General features: G+C 46.1%; 1 protein-coding gene across 6 annotated transcripts; it reads left to right on the top strand.

The window, feature by feature from the left end:
• Positions 1–9: 9 nt before the first annotated feature.
• On the top strand, positions 10–19,109 carry C21H1orf167 (chromosome 21 C1orf167 homolog). 6 transcript variants are annotated; one of them, XR_003399848.1, is made up of 22 exons: positions 10–216; positions 2,832–4,654; positions 5,195–5,238; positions 5,836–6,055; positions 6,239–6,414; positions 6,895–6,992; positions 7,356–7,542; positions 7,984–8,165; positions 8,501–8,687; positions 8,863–9,085; positions 9,675–9,856; positions 10,024–10,120; positions 10,524–10,666; positions 11,152–11,369; positions 12,155–12,299; positions 14,577–14,844; positions 15,420–15,528; positions 15,784–16,015; positions 16,124–16,259; positions 16,984–17,094; positions 17,796–18,333; positions 18,919–19,109. XR_003399848.1 is itself a non-coding variant. In XM_026862570.1 (21 exons), the coding sequence occupies exons 1-21, from the start codon at positions 99–101 to the stop codon at positions 17,853–17,855; spliced, it is 4,956 nt and encodes a 1,651-aa protein (XP_026718371.1). In that variant the 5' UTR covers positions 10–98; the 3' UTR covers positions 17,856–19,109. The 6 variants fall into 6 exon arrangements, 5 of the variants coding, with proteins under 5 accessions (XP_026718371.1, XP_026718369.1, XP_026718374.1 ...); XM_026862570.1 differs by having other exon boundaries at positions 7,359–7,542; positions 17,796–19,109; XM_026862568.1 differs by having other exon boundaries at positions 17,796–19,109.
• The last annotated feature ends 36 nt before the right edge of the window (positions 19,110–19,145 follow it).

Here is a 19,145-nt window from a genome sequence, read left to right as displayed (position 1 = left end):
CTGCAGCCCCGGTGGCAGGCGGCCGTGCTGATCGCGGGGGATAAGCTGCTTACAGCGACCCAGCTGGGGCGGCCTCGCAGCCGGGCTTTGGGCGTGAAATGGGGGACAAAGCCGCAGGTTTGCCCCTGCGCTCGGAGGCGCGGGCACAGAGAGGCGTGTGCCCCGACCCTGGGGGTCTGGCGAGGCCCGGTGGCATGTCCGGCGGTGGCTCTCACAGTGAGTAAGTGCCGACGAGGGGCCTCCAGTCGCGAGAGCAGGGCCTGGAATGGCTCCCCCGGGCTGGGGGGGATGGCCCTCCCGTTCCCACCACCCATCCCGGGACTCTGCCTGGTCCGTGCCTGGCAGCCGGCGAAGGGAGCTGCTGGGCGGCCGTGCCTCAGCTGCCGGGGCGGGAACTGCCCTCTCTGGTTGAGGGAAGGACGCTTGTGCCTGCCTGTTGATGCCGAAGCGGCGATGAGAGGCTCTGCGAGGGCAGCGATGGCTCAGTTTGTAAGACTCGAGGAGTGGGGGGAAAACCTTGTTTCTATGGCACATGAAGCATGATCTTGGACCAGTCGCCGTTCCCAACCTACAACGTGAAGTGGATCAGCCTTGGTCTGCAGGGATGGGAAAATTAGTGTTGTCTGTGCAGTGCTTACGTGTTTATCACGGGCCTGTCATTGTTACCATAACGCTAAAATGGCATTCACTTGAAAGAGCTTGATTTACTTTTCATGAACCATGCTATTTACCTGCTTTTGCTTATAACAACGGAAGAACATTGATCAGCTTAATTTTTGTTTGCCTAATTGGATTTGTTTCAGGTTTTAATGCATTAGTGTATTGCTGCAAAGTGTACATAGTAATCATGCATTAAGTGTTTTAGTTGGAAATGTAAAAACTAGTACGAAATCCATTGGCCATGGATTTTGCAGTTTTCAAAATCTGCAGCTTGCCTTGAGTATGTCTTTTAGCCTGAGAAGAAGTTTTAAAAAAAGCACTTCATAAAATCTTGTTGCCTTTTGAGTAACTACTGCTTAAAGGGGTTACGTTAAAGTCCTGAATGGCAGTTTAGGGAAGGCAGACCAACATGATTTTTAAAGGACTCTTCCTGATCTCAGTGAGACTGAAATTAGGAATGAGTGAGGTGAAGAACACCACCTAAAATAATCATGGTAGTGTGTTGAAAACCTGGTATCTCCTAGAAAGAACTGAAATGGAGAACTAAAAATAATCACGAGTTATCAAGAAAATAGATTCTCTCTAGCATAAAATAGTTAGGTGCCAGGTTCCAGGTGTTCATGGAGCAAAGCAGCACTGATAAACATGATGACTTCATGCCTTCTCACATTTCAAATCCTTTATAACACCCTTTTGTGATACACTGCTAGTTGGCTGAGTATTCCTGGGATGTGAGGAGCGCTTCTAGAGAACACCAGTCTGCTGCATTTTGTGGTTATACTTCATGCAGTGATAGGCACTCTAAACAAGGCAGCCATGCTTTGTCTGTGCACTCTGTAGCTGCCAACTTTGTCTTGTCTGGAAAAAATAATGGGATCTTTCCATTCGTGGTACACTTGGTGATGGATGAAAGGCAGTAACCGCAGTTCCCGAGGATAATTGCGACACTGCATGATTGTCTCCTGTTGCTTTAGTACTTGAGTTTACTCCCCAGTTTGTGGTGATTACTGAAAGAGTTTGCATGTGAGAAGGACAAGTGAGCCGTTTGCAAACAGAGGACTGAGGCTGAGATGCTTTCTTAGAAGAGAATGAGATAAACATAGTTTGGAAAGAGAGTGCTATTTCACAGGAGGCTTTCTGGTATTTGAGTATGTTTGAAAAAGACAATGGGCATTGATTTCTTATGCTGTGGTGTCTCTTCAGATTGACTAGGGTTTTTTTTTAAGATTATAAAGGTGTGTGCGTTTTTTCACAATACCATTTTCATTTTTTTAAAATGGGGGTGGGAAAGAATGGTGGTTAGAATGACAGAGTGACTGAACTTGCTTTTAAAATTTGAGGAAATGAAATCACAGTCCCCTCAACTGCACTTACCTATTAGCAGCAACTTATGCATCTGTGCTCAGCATGAGTATTACATGTATAACTGTCTTAGTGGCTCGACTTCAAATGAGGTCTCCCATTTGTGCTGTAACTCTTCCAGGTTAGGGGACAATGTAAATTCTCTGGATGTTTAAACATGGTTTCATGTTTACATGTGCACAAGAGGAAATTGGCCTGCATAGCCTTAAACCTTTGCAGGGCTGTAGCATATGTGAACAAATTTTCACTTGTTCAGCAGTTAAACAGTACCTTAAGTCGAGTCACTACCTTTCCTATCAGCCCTAGAGAAAATACAAGTGTGGAGGAGATATGAGCTGGATTTCCAGTCAATGACAATGGGTAAGCATTGTACTCCAGCTGTGTTGCTCTAACTTCTGTAAAAACATTTTTTGTTAGACCTGTTCTTGCTTGGTGTCACGTAGATCTGGTTAGATGTAAAGCATTCTGGAAAAGCAGCTACAGACTACCTTGTCTTGGCAGCAGAATAATTCAGCCTTGCTAGCAACAAGTTCTTTTTGAGGCTGCAGGTGAATGCATAATGCTGGAAGTCTTTGTTTTCCAGGTTTTCTGTTGAGAACAGAGTCTGTCCCCTTCAGTCATTCCTGCTCTGCCAGACATGATTGTCTGCTGAGGAACATGAAAAGAGTAGCGGCTGTAATACTTTCAGGACTGATGCTGGTGGATTGGAGAAATTTATAAGGAAAGTACTCAAAGCCTCTGGCAAACTAGGCAAGATATGATGAGAAATATGCATGCTCCTTTGTTTATTTCTTCTTATTTTTCTTCAGAGCAAAGAAACATTCAGAAGAACGTCGATTTTGAGCGGTATTTGAGCACTAGAAGTCAAGTAGACATTTCTCATAACTGTCTTGAGGCTACAGCATTCAGTGTAACTCCCAGCCAGACAGCAGAACAAGGCCAGCTGTGTCCCGCACCTCTGTCAGGTGGGAAGAGAGATCCCGGTCAGAGACAGACTAATCTCTCCTGCCCTTCTCAGCCATTCCAGGACACCACCACTCAGTTCACCAGTTCCTGCTTCCTGCAGCAGAATAATCTCTGCTCTAGGCTGCAGCAGCAGAGCTCTAAGTGTGTGGCTCATAGGATTCCCCATCTTGCTTTGTCAGTGCTCCCTGCTGTGAATCTCCCTCAGAGACACTCACGCCTTGAGGCTTATAGTTTAGAAGGGAGAAGGAATGAGGATATTGACATTCATCAACACCACCATCAGAAGTCAGGGGCAGTTGGTAGCTGCTCCATACACACTGCTGACCATCACTGTTTAGAAAATAGGAACAAGAATAGTGACTCTTCAGTGGAAAAACAAAAGCATCAACCTCCTGCTGCTTCTTGTATGGATCCTGTGAACCCTTCACCGGTCAATCCACATTTGCCATCTCTTGCAGTAGATTCCCCTCTTAGGCACAAATTAGTGGCGTGTCCCTCTTCAGGGAGTTCAGGTGAAAGTGTAAATGCTTGTCACAGTTCAGCACTGGCCTTGGGAGATCTCAGTCCATCTGGTTTGGAGTCCCTTCGGTCTCTTCTGCAATCTTCACAGATTTCTGCTGGTTTGTACAGTTCAATCGAGAGGCTTAAGCAGGAAACTGCTTTGATGGGGATGTGGGGCTCCCTCCCTCAGGAGCCCAAGTCTTCCCCAGTCAGTAGCAGTTTGTGCTTTGCTCCTGATGTTTCACCTCCTAGTATCCTGAGCACGGGAGAACAGCTAGCTGGAGTAAAGACCAGTGCCACTCAGGCAAGATTGAAATGGGGTGTCCCATTTGCTAAAGACTGGAGCCTTGGTGCCCTGACAAGGGACTTTGGTCATGTAGAACCTCTCTCTGTCTCTCACAGATACAGGTACATTGACTTGAACTCATGGAGAACCAAAATTTCAGGTGACATCCAGCCAGAAACCATCTCTTCTGGGGTGGGCTCTGGTAGGCTAGTGGATACAGAAGCAGATTCCTCCTACAGTTGCTCCCCTTATTTCAGATGCCAGTCCCAGGCAAAGCCAACTCTGGAAACTGGTAGTCTTTATGTTCACACAAAAAGTCATTCCCCTGAAAAGGTTCTTAAAGGAGAAGAGATAGTTGGTGGGGCATCCCCACGTGCTATATCTTGGAAGCGAGACCTGCCAGCCAGTCCGTATCTAGAGGCTCTGCAGGTATCACTGGAGGCAGATTTGAGTGGGGCTCAGGTGAACGTTGGTGTAGCCATGTATGGGACTCCAAGGGAAGTGTGCATGAGAGTTGCTTCTCCTCCTGGAGATAAAGAGTTTAGACCAGTCCAGCAGCTTAGTATTAAATCTGTAGAAGTCAGTAACTCTGAACCTCATGTTAAGTCCAGCAAAGAGTCAGAAAAAGTATGTGACTCTAGATCACAAGCAGCCAGAAGAGTGGCATTTGAAGAAGGCTTTGGTGAATCTTCTGATATAGATTGTATGAATATGAGCAGAGAAGGAAGGAGAAACAAACACTCCTACCGAAGCAGCTGGAGGAACTGGGAAGCTGCCGCCAATTTTGACCAGTCTGAAGAACCTTCTGCGCAGAGGAGTGCCAAAGAACCACGGTGCTGTGAAGAAGGGAGCCAGACAAAGGAAACTGTGTCCAGAGAGGTGAGGGTGTGCTCACTGTGTAGCATCCCTGTTCACAGATACTGTTTGTACTTGTTTTCGCTTCTTGCTAGAGGCACAGAGTTGAGGTACAACTGTGGTGGGGATGCTTGTCCTATAGTTTTTTTCTGGCACTGAATGGCCAGAATCTCTTCTCTTGTGGTCCTGCTCCATTCAGACATATGCATCCTTCTGTCTCACATGCTCCTTCCTAAAGACCAGCTTGCTAACTTAGTTGTTCTTGGGAATATAAACACCTGTTTGTATTCTCTGCATCTACGTGCAGAGAGAAAGCATTAAACTGGTTTTCACTCTGTGTGTAGTTGCAGGGCCTTAAGATTTCAGTTTGGTTCTGCTTTTCCATGTCTGAAGTATCTAAGAGTATGCACAGAGCAATGGTGGGGGTAGTGTCAAAGGCATCTGACATAATACTACTCTGAGACTGTTCTGGTCTCCATCCAAAATTACTTGCCATGCTGGCCACAGATAAATTCTTCAACAGAGTATTGTGAATAATCATGTGAGTCTTTCGTCTGTTTGCAGGTGTTGGGGAACAGCTGCTGGTCGTTGAAGGTGAATGAACAAAGGTAAAAAGACTCTGTGTCCATATGTGGGTGTGCTGGTAGTTAAAAGAGGAGGAAAACTGCTGGAAAGTGGCTAAGGGGGCATGTTCCTGGGAATGTTTGGTTTTAGGACTTAACCTACATTATTCTGCCATAGTTAGCTCAGGGGCTGTATCTATTTCTTACCTATTTCTTTCCAGAGAGTTGCCATCTAGAATGGAGAATGGTCTAAAAAAAAAATTTCTGTATCTTTTAAACTCTAGCTTCTAAATCCAACATTGGTTGTGGCTAGCAATGAAAAAGCATTGGTACCATGTGTGCTGCTTTCTGGGGCAGCAAATTCTGGCATGCTCACTGCACAGTTAAGGAAGATCAAGAACTGGGCTTACCCATGAGATGGGATTCAAATTTGTGACCTGTGGATAAAATGTGTGTGAGATTGCTACCAATTTAACAACAGTGATACCTTAATTTAGTGTGAGGCTGCAGGTTTTTCACTCTTTAGAGAGAATGATTTGAAATACCTCTTTTCAGCTTGATGGCTGAACTCTGATTGCCACCTCCTGGCTGTGTTTAACTTTCTGTTAACTGGAGCTCATTTTTGTTTTTTCTCTTTTTAAGTTTCCAGCACTTATGTGACAGACAAATTCTAACTAGGTGTTTCCAAGCCTGGAGGAGACACGTTCTCTGGAAGAGGGCTGCATCCAGGCAGCTTTACAGACAGCAACTGCTTCGGAAGGGCCTTGGTGCTTTGCAGTGGGCTGTGCACCAAAGGAGGATGCAGCTGGAGGTAGCCCAGCAGAGATATGCCTCGGCTCTGCTAGCTGTCAGCTTCCGCAGGGTGAGGATGGGCTGGGGACAGTGGAAACAGTCCCATGAGTTTTCTGTTGTGCAGTCAGAGAAGGCAGAAATCCTGTTTGGATAGAGAGGAGGAAGGGAGTGCCCTGTGTGAAATTGAGTGATGTGAACCCTGATGCTGATACTCTGCCTGCAGTTTGTTCTAATCATGTGGGTTTTCCTTCAGTGGAAGGACGCTGTAGCAAAATGGAGCAAGAAGCAAGCTTCACAGCCTAAGCCATATTCCTGTACCCAAAGTTCATCAGTCGGGTTTCTTGGAGTGGGAAGATTAGCAACTATGACAACTTCAGCTCAGCACCAGTTTACAGTAGGATACTCAAAGGAAGCAGAGCAGGCTCGCAGGTAGGTTGAGATTATTCTGCTATCTTGGACAAGTGGAAGTTTACAAGCACAGGGAAGAATTCTTCTCAGATGGTGGCAAACTTGTTTCCAGGTCCTTGGATGTGTTCCTGCATATAAGCACTGCAAGAATTAGTAACTTAGCTTTAAGAACTAAACAGTCCTATTCCAGATCTTCTGTGCATTAGTGTTTTCAGTCTGATATGAGTGTCTGACAGAAATACTCCTGTACTATTTCTTGAGGTTAGCTGTTACCTGCATACGTGATACAGGCATAAATGAGATTGGAGTGAGGCAATACTACAGTCTCTAGCAGGACAGTAGAGGTGTCAAAAGAAAAACCTTTTGTGCCTTCTGATTCTGAAGGCAGAAGAACAAATCCAGACAAAAAGAGAGAGCTACCTAGAGAGAAAGAAGACCATGGATTCTGCTCTGAGTGCCTCTTTGGATAGATGGATTTTAAAGCCTGCTTGTGGCTTTCAGGGTGGAGAGAGGACTGTGGACACAGCTTCATCGTAGGCAGAGAGAAGAGGAGTTCTGCTGGAGAGCTCAAGCAATCAGAGATATGAGACAGCTAGCTGGTAAGCACATATCCCGTGGTCTTGGAACAGCTTGGAGGCAATCACTGTTTCACCGTGTTTCTTGGTTTGTGTCTAGTTGTCACTTTGACCAGGCTCTTTCAGAACCTGATCCTGCAAATAGCTGGGCTGGTGTCTGTGGTGGTGGAGGGTGGCCCACTTGCTGTGTCATACACGTTCCTTGTATTAATTCAGCTGCAGCAGATGCTCTTGCCTCAGCAATGCGAGCTGTCTCCCCTAAGTGCTCTTTCTCAGACACCTGGAGTTCAGCCAGGGCATGTTTGCTGTGTGACACTAAGTTGTTCGAAGTTCTACTAAGTTGTTTGTTTTTTTTTCCTGTCAATCTTTTCCTGCCCTGCAACGCAGCAGCTTTCAGACTGTGGCGCCTGCAGAAGGAGCTACTAAGCAAAGAGGAAGCCAGGCTTTTGGAAGCCCGCGCTCTGCTGGAAAAGAAGCAGCTACGAAAAGTTTTCTGGCTGTGGCGTTCCCGATGCTTGGAAATGGAACAGATTTTAGCACTGACAACTCAGATCCAAAGAAACTTGGTCTCCCGGTAAGTTGATGAGGTCTGTTTTTTTCATGTGAAGTCTGTTCACTGTGAAAGTCCAAGGAATGCCAAAACCGACCCAGACAGTGATGTGTTGCTCCATCTTAAAGCCATATATTCTTTTGTTTTATGAGTTGATAGAGATGAAAGTAGGGATAGAAACATGAAAAGGAAGTGCTGTGGCCAGAGATGTTACAACTTGCCTTCTGTGCACTGCCAAAGCTTTTTGGTCCTGATCTTTGATGTCCTGAAAGACCAAACCTGAGAGCACCCACCGTGCTGCTGTGCTCTAAGCATGACAGTTGCTTTTTAATGAAATAATCGAATAGAAGCTCAGAAGACAACAGCTTCTGTCTGTCTTTTGTGAACTAAACCCAGTTTCAGGAGGCAACACAAGCTTGTACATGTGGTTTTCCATGTGGTTTTATTTTCCTTTGGTATTTTCAGGTGCTTCAGTGCATGGAAGGGGACTGTTGAGCGGAAGACACTTTACAGGTGCAACCTGGCCCATCTCAGAGCAGTATCACTGAGGAAATACTTCCAGCACTGGGTTCAGATGCTGCAGGTCAGAGAAGATGATAAGCAGGCAATGATGAACTTCATCCTTCTACAGTGGAGGCAACATTATGGTGAGCAGCTTGGAGTCTGTGCAGAATCTAAGATTTGGAGGTGCTTAGGCTCCTTTTCTTCTCTTCTTTTATGGTGAAAACCAGCTGAATACAGCCTGATAGCAGAGCGGCTCAGATGATACACGGTATTAAAAAACCAGAGTGGGCAGAGGACTAGTTGTTCTGGATGTGTCAGTGAAGCTACAGAAGTGTTCTGTTTCATAAATATAGCAGAAGGTCTTAAACCTCACTGCAAAGAAGCAGTTTGAGGGCTGGGCTGGGATGAGTTTCTTAGGAAACTGTTTTCATTTGCCTTCTGACAAATGTTGTCTCTGTCACCTCTGTAACTGGTTAAGGACCAGTTATAAGCTCAGTAGCTGACAAGACTGCAACAGAGAAGCACGAAGATCAGCCATTGTGGACTGTAAAGAGACGGTTTCTGGAGAAAACGGGCTACTCTTTTGATGACTTCTGCCAAAAGATGAAGCTCCAGAGAGTGTATCTGCTGTGGAAAGCAAGGCTGTGTGAGCATCATAGAGCTGAGTGAGTGAAGATGAGCCAGTTCCTGGAGCCCTGCCCTCATTAGTAGTGTTCACTTGACTTTCTGGTCCTCCTGGAAGAACCCCTTTTACCATCTATCACCCATCATGTCTGTACTAGTGTCCCCCTTTGATACACCTTTTCAGTCACTTTGCTGTCTCAATATCTTCTGTTTCAGTTTTTTCTCTCAGACTTTGGAGCAACATAGACTCAGAAAAGCTCTGAAATTATGGCACCGAAAGTGTCTCACACTGAAAACAATTGAACAATGTCCCAAGCACTCACACAAGACTGTCTGTGAAGAACCTTTTGCCATGCAGTTTTCTGAGGACCTATCAACATCTTCTGGCTTTGACAGCAGTGCTCCAGCTACTCTGGCCTCTCAAAGCTCATTGGAAAAGGTGAGGAGGTCTTGATACATCCACATTGTTCTGATGTATTAAATTGATGGGATTTCTGTGGGGAGAATTTCTGCTTCAACATGATATTGTCATCAGCAAACTGTGCTTAGTATTTAGGCCCAAAGAGCACTGAGCCTGTAGGGTCCTGGAGTTGAAATGTAATCAGAAGTCGTAAAGTCACTTCTCTCTGTGCCCTTCCTGATTCATCATTTAGTGATCTGGGGAGATGCTGAGCTAGTGAGGATCTCCTGTGCACTTGCTCCTGTTTGTGGGTGCAAAGTGGAAGGAATGAGGTACAAAGAGCCTCATCACTGAGAAAGTGCATGTGCCTGTTTCCCCTCTTCTCAGCATAAAGTCACTGTATAACTATTCAGTATAGAAATAACTAGTATAGAAATAACTTCCCCATCACTTACGTGTCCGTACTCCAGAGCTGTACTTTATAGCCTGCAATTTCCTTGGATGCATCCTGGATTTCCCTGAATCCTTGCCAAAAAGAGGAGGAAATGTCATGGTTGGAACTGTTAGCCGAATGGTTCCACTGTGGGGACACTTACCTCACAGCGTGTTCTTCCCTCTGTACCTGCAGGAATACAGTTTTAGTGGCAGCAGCCAGCAGAGCTTCTCCCCGGTTCTAACTGCTGGGAATGTCGCACACAGACCGAATTACAGTTCTTTCCTGCAACAAGGCCAGCGTGCAGAGCTGCCAGCTGAGCTGGGTGGGGAGCTGGGCTTACAGGCCTCCTTTCCTCCACAGTGTACTGGATCTGGGTGAGTTGGAGACTGGTTCCTTGGGGTACTGGTAGCAGTGGTCCCTTGTTTGGTTTGGCTGAATTCCTCCCTTCTGGTTAGTCCCTCATGTCACGTCACATCATCCTTCCAGATACTTTATTCTCTTTTTTTTCTTTTCCTTTTCCCCTTACACTTCTGTCTTACAGAAGAAACTGGTTAGTGGGAGTTCAATTCCAGTCTTTGGCACTGCAGATTCCAGACAGTAATGTCCAGCCTCTCACCAGTTACTCTACATGGGAACAGGTAAGCCTGGGAAGTGTTGTGATGCATATAAACGTACAAGTGTTTTCTGCATAGCTGAATTTTGCAAAGAGCCTTTGGGTTTCAGTATCAGCATATGGAAGGTCTCACTGCTGTTCTCTCTTTGTTCTTCTCTCTTCTCTCTGACAGAAGGTTTGGGAGATTGAGGCATTTCTCAGGGTAACTCTTCCCTACCATTTGCCAGCTGAGTTGGAAATTGGCCATGTGTCAAGGATTTAACAGGGATGTGTTAGACCCTTGTGTCTGGGTGTTCATGTAGTGTGTGGGGGTTAGCAACAGAGCGCTGGGCAATCATGGAAGTCACAGCAGCAAGGAGAAAGGGCTGAGCTGCATGGAGTAACTGTTGCAGCAGTTCAAGGCCCTTTTTTGTTTTTCCTGATTACAGAACTGCAGTTCTGACAAGGAAGTGAAGAGTTGCTGGCACCAAGCAGAGAAGTGCTGTCTGCAGAGGTACTTCATTGTCTGGTCAGCTCGGACTCGGCAACTTGTAAAGGCCCAGCAGTGCTGCAGGCTCATTCAGCTGTCTCGGTAGGTATTATGCTTTCCAGAAGTTTCCTAAAGCTGTCTGTTTTGGGAGCTCTACACTTGCTTTTAAGAAAGAATTTCTTCCTCTAGCTATGTTTTTCTGTCCTCAGTGGGAGTTTCGCAGCCTATTATTTTGGTTTTTTCCTGCTTTTCCTGTTTTTTCCTGTGTTAAATATAACACAATCATTTCTGGTTTGATGGGATGCCTCACAAATTAAGAGCAAGCCCAGCACTGCTGATAACAAGCCCTAGTAACTTCCTATCCGCTGACTTGGCCTTGTTCTCATTTGGAAGTTGAAGAGCACAGCAGGCCCAAGAACTTGCCCTGTCCATCGCTTCCCCTGACATTTAATGGAGAGAGGATGTTAACAGATCAGATACATTTCCTAAACTCCCTCATGTTATGTTTATTGTTAAAGTTTCAGTTACAAGGGTGTGAAACTTTGAGTTGTTCCTACAGATGATTCAATGACCTTTGTCTTTCTCAGAGCCTTTCTCGGCTGGCACCACTGGGTTGTGGAAAATAAGAACCAAAAAGCAGCAGCAGCAGCAGCAGCCCTAAAACATCAAGTTCATTACTGCCAGATGGCTTTCAGCCTATGGAAGAAGAGAGTGGCCCAGAAAGTGGAAGCTGACCGGAGATTCAGGTGTCACATTCACCAGATGACTGCTGATGCTCTGTGGCGTTGGCATTCCTACTGGCAACGTGAGTTCCCCATCCTACAGCAGCACTTGTGTTTGTAGGAGGAGGATGCTGTGGGAATGGTTGGAATGGGGAAAGTTCCACTTCAGGTTGTAACTGTGCACTGCTTCTCTGGGATGGCACAAACGAGCCCGGGAGTCAGTAAGTGCCTGTATCGCTGCCTTGTGATTACAAGCAGGATACGTGCCCTGCTGTTCTGTAGCACTTTATGCTGGGGCAGATGTTCCTTGGCAGCTGATTGGAAAAGGGGTGGATCTTGCTTTACCTTCACTACCAAAGGAGTGTTCAAGTAGTGTATTTTAGCAGCTGGGGAGTTGAATGGAGTTCAGGTGCAGTATTCCAAGCTTGAACATACGTTCTCAGACCCAACAGTCAGGCTTTGCTTCAGTGGGAGCAGGGTGTATCTTTTGGGGCTGTCTGACAGTCCTGATCCTGCCCCTCAGGGGTTTCCACATGCTTTAAGTGTTAAGTACTTACACAGTGCAAGGGAAGGAACACTCCTTATTTTTATGGAAAACTGCCTTGCAGATAAGAGTGGAAGTGCACTGCAATCCCTTGCTTGGGGAAGGGTGGGTAGGGGAAAAAAAGGTCTGACCGCCTTGCAGACAAAAAACTACAAGGTAAATTGAAAAATCTCTTCAGATGCATAAAGAGAGGACAAGAAATCTTAGAAAGTCTGGTCCCATTTGGTACTTGCAGCACCTGTATTCTTTGCTCTTGTTTGGACTCTGAGATTGGAAAAAAAAATCGATGGGCTCAGCTCAGCAGGGTCTTCTGTTCTCCCCCAGGGAAACGTGCTGCAAGAGAGCTGCAGCAGCAATGGGCTCAGCACAGCTGCCAGGAGAAGAAGAGGTTGATCCTGCAAATATGGTATTGCCAAACAAGGAAGCAGAAAGATGCTGCTTTATTCTGGGATCGTCTTCTCCTGCACAGGTTTCTTTCCTGCCCTGAAAGCATTTCCAAGGGAAGCTTTGAGTGAAGAGCAATTTATGTAGCAGAGAATCCAGTGTATTTAGACTAGAGCTTGGGTTTGAAAGTACAGCTAACTTGTGTGTAAATGGAGCTTCTGTATGAGCACTTCCCTGGGGGTGCTCCTACATTAAGGGGTCTGTTACCCATAGCCTCACACTTGCCATCTCGTTCTTCTCATTCAAAACTTCTTTTCTTTCCAGACCTTCTGTTCAGTCTTAGTTACGCAGTGTGGTATTTGTAAACTAAGCAAGGGAGATGCAAACAAATTTGTGTAGTTTAAAAAAGTGAAAGCCTCATTTCCACTGGAATTACTATTTGTTGAAAGGAATACTGGGCAGAGGTCTTACAGAGATCTGATGTTTACAACCCTGCATCTTTTCGATTCTGGATACAGCATGTTGATTTTATTTTAAACTAATGTGAAAAATTTAGTCCAATATATTCCTGCAGAAAAGCAATACTCAGTAAAGCCTGGGAAGGAAAAATCATGATAATTCATCTTGGTGTTAGTTGCAATATAGGTGAAGCTTCAGTGTATTTTGGAGTCTTACGTCATGGTACAGATCCTGAAAACACAAGAATTTGATCTGAAGAGTAAGGTGTCTGCTGCCAGTCATTAACAACTTGTCTCTTAGCTGTTCAGTAACTTTCTCATTGAAATCTGTTTTGTTTGTGGTTTATGTTGTGTGAGGCTACTGTCTGCCTGAACTGCAGTGAACTGTCCAGCTGCAGTGAACCAGGAATTGTTCAGGTCATTCTCTTTGAGATAATTCAGGAGGGTAAGAATGAATAAGATTATTTTATGCCAAGGATTTATTTAAGGCCGGTACAAGTTTGGCCCTAGCAGATTTCCTTTTGAATTGCAAGTTCAGGCTGAGAGGAGACAAAGATTTGCAGAGGAAAGAGTAACTAAAACCCCAGTAAAACCTTAGCGGCTGTGATGCTTAGACTCTGCACTCACTCCACCCAATTGCATTTTCTTCTGCAAATCAATCTGTGTGGTGGCACCCTAGTGAGAAGTGTGTTTGAGAGAAGTCCTTAATGTTGCTCCTTCCTGTAGAGTGTGTCTCCACCATTAATCTTCCTTCTGAGTTCTCCTTTGATGAGAGAGCACTTCCAATTTCTCACCTGGATATGGTACAGGCTGAGGCCTGTCTCTTCTGAGGGGGGCATTTTTCATGCTAGGATAACCTGCAATAGATTCTCTTGATCTTCAGAGAAGCCTGCCAGGCAGAGGATATTTACACCTCTGCCCTATGGTGCAGTGGGGTGATTTGCATAATGAAAGTCCAAGTGGAACAAGAAACCACAAGGATAAGCCAGGAGTTAAAAGCAGATTGGCTTCTGGGGTTGCAGAGGAAGACTGGCCTCCTGTGCATCAGCCTGCAAGATATAGATTATTGTGGGTGCAGATTTACAGTGCTGTTAATAGTAACTCCTGTAGACATCGATTTTTTTGGAATAAAATTGTCTCCGTAAAGATTCTAGTTGTACATCTAGTTGTACATACATAGTGTGTGACAGCCAAGAAAAAATTGAATATCTGAATCTTGATAACAAGCTGCTGTCTTAAATCCAGCTTGGTTCTGCAGCAAACAGACTTAAGGAGTCTGCTGAGATCCATGCTGATGGAGATTTTAGCAGGTTTACTCTCATCCTATAAAGAAAAAGCCTTGCTCAAGCATCATCCTAAAGGTCAGCTGCTGGCACAGAAAAAGATGGCAGACTGACTAATTTCATTCCTCTTTCACTATGTGTAGTGGCAGGGCAGCCTAGGAAAAGTGCTTTGTAGGTAAAGGAAAACCACAGTATAACACTGCATTCAGTTTGCAGACGCCTTTGAAGAGGAGGAAATTCTAAAATGATCAGGAGGAAGCAGTCATACTCCTGGGCTTTGAGGAGTTGCAAGGTAACAGTGCTGGGAATCTGAAATACAATGAGAAGTTTTTAGTAGAAAGAAACTGTAGTGAAGAGGCTGAATTTACACCTCCCAAGGACAAGACACTGGAAAAACAAGTAACATGGAGAAAGATAACATAAATGTTAGTTGCAGAAGGAATAATAGGAACAGGCTTTTTTCTTATTGAATGTTCTTTTAGCTTGCTTTGACCACTTATGTGCGGGTCATACTGCAGGGTGGGTTGAGAAGGCAGAATTTGGTCTATAGCCTGTTCGGTGCTGACACAGAAATGTGACTTTAGGCATCTGCCACTTTTCTGTGCTTGTATTGTTTTTCAGGTGCCTGGTTACCTGGGCCCAGGTCACAGCTTGTAGACTGAGGCAGCACAAAGCACTCTCTTGTTTTAAAAGGGTCAGAGAGCACCATCTCCTAGTTGTGAGCTTTACTGAGTGGAAGGTGAAATTCTTGAGAGCTGAACAGCGGGTGCTGGGAGAGAGAAACCACAGGTGGCAGGAACCCTCTCCGGGTAAAGCCTGTCACCGCTGGCGACTGGCCTCAAGAGGACAGCAAGCCCTGCGCCTAGGATCTGTGGATACTGTAAAACAGGTAAGAAGAAATGAACGTCCTAAGGAGACAGTTATTCTTAACTGCCTGTTCTGTTGTGAAGACCTCAGTGAGTCACTAGACACTGAGACACGATGATCAAGGCTTGTATAAAAACCTGGTTTGACTCATGGTGACTGCTTAGTCCCTGCCTTGAAATTCTTTGCAGACTGTGCACGCAACTTCATCACCATAATCTGGCACTGATTGCAGCAACCATCTGGAGCACAGCAATAAGGAATGGGGACATTTTGACCAGAGAGACAAGAGTGCTCCTTCCTCTCTGCTCAAAGATGAGATGGGATAATCACTGTCCCTGCAGAGCAGAGCGAGCTGTCAGAGTTGCAGTTTTTTTCAAAAGGCTCACAGCTAGCAAACCACAAAGAGGTCGATTGATTTGGAAGGGTTGAGTCGGTCCTGCTGGGATCTCATCTGTGCAGTTTCCAGCCTGGGGTCTAGCACATTAAACTACCTGCAGGGATATGAACATAAATGTATCTCTAAGGCTACTTTGTGTGTGTGCTGTCTGTGTGTATTGTGTTTAGTCTTGGCTGCAGCTGTGTTATTTCTGATTGCAGGCCTGCAACTACTGGACAAAAGCAGCTGCCTTTTCCCAATGCTCACGGCAGTGCAGTACTCTGATAGGTGCTAGGAAAAGCAGGAAGATGTCTCTGTCTTGGTCCATGAGTAAGAAGATGCCCAGTTCTCTCTTTTTTTTTCACGGGGCTATGTGGAGGGTGTGAGTGAGGAGGGAAGGGGAGTGCTGTTTGCCAGCTGTATGACTGGGATTACTCTGTGGAGTAAGTGCTCATTGCAATCAAACTCAGACTGTGGGTTGCTTCTGTGTTCAGGAGCCAAAGGACTAAAGGTTTATGACAGTTCTGATCTCTACCTCTTTAGCCCTGAGGTTAGCTCCTGTGTGATTCCTCTTTTCTTTCCTAGAAGGTGGAAGAGGCAGAGAAAAGGGTTCAGCACCAGCTGTCCCTCCTGGACTTTTTCCCAGTGCCATTCACCGCTGGCTGGTGATCTACAGAAACCAAAGCCAGTCTGAAAGGCTGATGCTCCCTTACCTGGTAGAGAGACCTGGTATGGTAGGACCCTGTCCTGCACATGCAAGGGTCCAGGACAACAAAGCAGAGGTGGGCTTGGAAGAGCAGGATGAAAAGTGGCTTGGGTAAGTAGAGTGGAGGGCTCTGGGTTTCCTATTGTTGCTGCCATCAAGGAAGGAGTCTCTTGTAGAGCTGCTGGGCTGATAAAGCTTATTTTCCCCTCTTACCTACAGAAGGAAGTATCTGAGGTGGTGGCATCACATGGTGATACTTCGCCGGTGCCAGCATGACAGGAGACTCCGCTGTCTGGCAAGGGGATGGCGTCAATGGAAAGAAGCGAGCAGGGTGGTGATCCTGGCTCAGGTGTTGGTGAGTGTCACCAGGGTGGCAGTGATGGGGTTACTGGGCAAGCCTGCTCTGCTTGCAGCCTCACACACATTCTGGGAGATGAGACATGGGGATTTAACAAGTATCAGAGTGCACAGAAATCCTGGTGTGCTGCTGTAGCTACTTTTTCCATCCTTCTCTTTGAAATAGCAGCATGGCAGACATTTAGCTGTGCTTTACCCCATCTTACAGATGGGAAGCTGAGACAGGATGATTGTCCGTAGCCTATGCAAAAAGTTCACAGCAAGTATCACATCTGTGTTCCTGATGCATCCCTCTGGTGTCCACAGCCTACCAAGGGCTGTCATCTGGCTTCCCCTTCTGCTCAGCCCTAGCCGTCTATGGAACAGACCCGTGTTCTGTCTGGTTTCTTGGGCATTAGCTGTGTGAGATGTGCTCTGACCCGCCCAGGAGACAAGATGATACACATATAGTGAGTGCATCCATAGTCACTGAGGAGCTGTGCTGGAGCACTGGTGGGGCACTGTCCTTTCCCCAGGCTGCTGTGACTTAATTAACCATAGTATTTGAAGGAGACAGTAGTTCAGCAAGAGCTTTGTTAGCAGTCAGCTCTGTTTGTTACCAATGCAAAGTCGTTCAAGAGGGACCTGGGAAAGCAATTGGAAGCAAGGTGGGACTAGAGGGAAGTGAGGTAGTTTGCCTGCCAGAGCCCAATTAATGTGTGCACTGCCTCTTTTCCTGGCAGGACCAGCAGCGGCTGATAGAAAAGGCCTGGAGGTTGTGGAGACGACGACATTTGCAAAACTGTGTGGTGCAGAATTTTTTGGAGGAGGAAGCCAGGAGCCTACTATCTCAGGTAAGCTTTTATGACTGCTTTAATTCTGTGGACCTCAGTGGACCAAAACGCACCCCAAAAGAACAACTGGTGTTCTCTGTATCTCTCTCCCTGCACAAAGCACTTGCTTAGGGAGAAGTTGAATGCATCAAGGAATGGGACTTGCTTATAACAAAGGGAAATAGCTTCCAGCTTTATAGGGGTTCATCTTTGTGTGTTTTTCAAAGCTTTGTGTCAGCAGTCAATTTCCCTGATGTGTGCCCCCTTCCCCACTGTTACCAGAGATGTTAATCCACTAATCCCCTGCCTCTCAAGAGTCCACTCAGGGAAGAAACAGGCTCCACATCGGTGAGGAGGACCATGCTGACTTGCACCCAGGGGCAGACAAAATTGCTATAAATTTTGAGTGAGCAGGCAAAGGCTTAGAGCTCCAATAGCCAGTTCACTCCTCTACTGCCTCCCGAAGATCCAAGATGAGAGCAAGGGCAGAAATCAGAGGGCGGAGTGGGCACTGGTCTTCCTTTTCTCAGATTGATTTGTACTCTGCACTTCACTTACTGGCTACAGGAACATCGGGGAGACAGGGCAGGGCTCTGAGCAAATGGTGAGGCAGTTGGCATAGCCATTGCTAGAGGAAAAGCTGTGTTTACGGGTACTGTGAGGGTGGCTGCAACCCCTCAAGGGTAACCTGAGTATTTGATTTGTCCACTTTACTATTTAAGGCCTTTGGAAGGTGGCGCCAGCTAACAGCATTCCAGCTCAAGGACAAAGAACGCTTCTGAATGGTGGGGGCCTGCCTGCAGCTGCTGCTCATTTCAGGACACGTGGAGGATACAGCTGGCTGTCACAACAAAGAGCTGGTCCTGCACAATCAAGAAAGTGAATGCTCTGCTCGAGATAGAAGCAGTGCTGCAGGCCAGAAGCATGGTAGCCAAAGGACAACCAGGAAGAGGTGGTACCTAGTGAAAGTTCCTCTTTAAAGGACCAATATCCTACCTCCTTAGAGGCACAAATTGGAGAAGTTATTCCCTTTTGCTGTGAGGTTGCATTCCCTTCTCCTCCGGACCCTGATTTTGCTGGAATTCTGATTAAAGGTCAAAACCTCACCTTACAGACTTTCCCCTTTACTCAATGTTTTTTGCTGGACAGGAGTTTAGTGTCATGCAGGGAGTAAGCAAATACCTCAGTCTTAAAGTGGTGAGCAGGAGCCTGCCTGCACAAACCTACATCCTGTTGATTCCAAGGTCTGGACTGTCCTGGGTAGGTGTGAACACAGGTCTTTATTTTTAGATTTGGCTCTTCCCCTGGGGGGGATTCCCACATGGCTCCCACCTCCTCCCCCTGTCTAGGTCCATCAGCTCTTCATTAAAGCCTTTCAGTGGGTGGCCAACCTCTTGACTGGTTCCTGCTGGTTCCTTTCTGTGCTGAATGGGCTAGGGATGAAGGAACCTGCTGGGAACAGCTGAGCACCAAAAGCTTTGCTGAGGCAAGACAGGCGTGTCTGACCCCCAACCTTCCCATTACTTGCTTCTATGATTGATGCCCTGTAATTACCCTGGATATATGAGCCCAGTCTCAGACAGCTGTAATGAGAGGGTCTGAAGAATCTGGGAGAGGCTTTTCTTCCTTACTTGTTTGAAAGAGATGCTCACAGCGTGGCAGGGATCTTGAAATCCCACTGGGAACTGCCCCAAGGTCTTGTTTTCCTAGCCTGTGGTAGCTTTGCAGGATTGTTAAGTACACAAAGAAGCCTCCGTAGCTTCCCCAACCCCTTTCAGTGCTGTGGGGCCTAAGGCTGTGTTAAGAGGCATTAGGTCAGGAAAGATAGGCTGTCTCTCCCTACAGGTACTGGAAAAGGACCACCACACCTTCTGTGAAGTTGCAGAACTGAGACAAAGGTTGTAGCTGGTTGCTTTGGGTAAACTCTAGGATTTAAACTTTCTCTTGTCTACTCTGGAGCTCTGTCCATACTTTACTTATGGCATATGTTGAAAGTGAAGGCAGAATTGCCCCATAAACAATAGGTTTGCTTAAAATTTTCCTTTGTGCAAGGCTGATTAGTTTGTAAACAT

This window comes from Athene cunicularia (assembly GCF_003259725.1).
Source record: "Athene cunicularia isolate RWA chromosome 21 unlocalized genomic scaffold, athCun1 chr21_part1, whole genome shotgun sequence".
NCBI lineage: Eukaryota > Metazoa > Chordata > Aves > Strigiformes > Strigidae > Athene > Athene cunicularia.
This window is presented reverse-complemented; position numbering and strand designations above follow the sequence as displayed.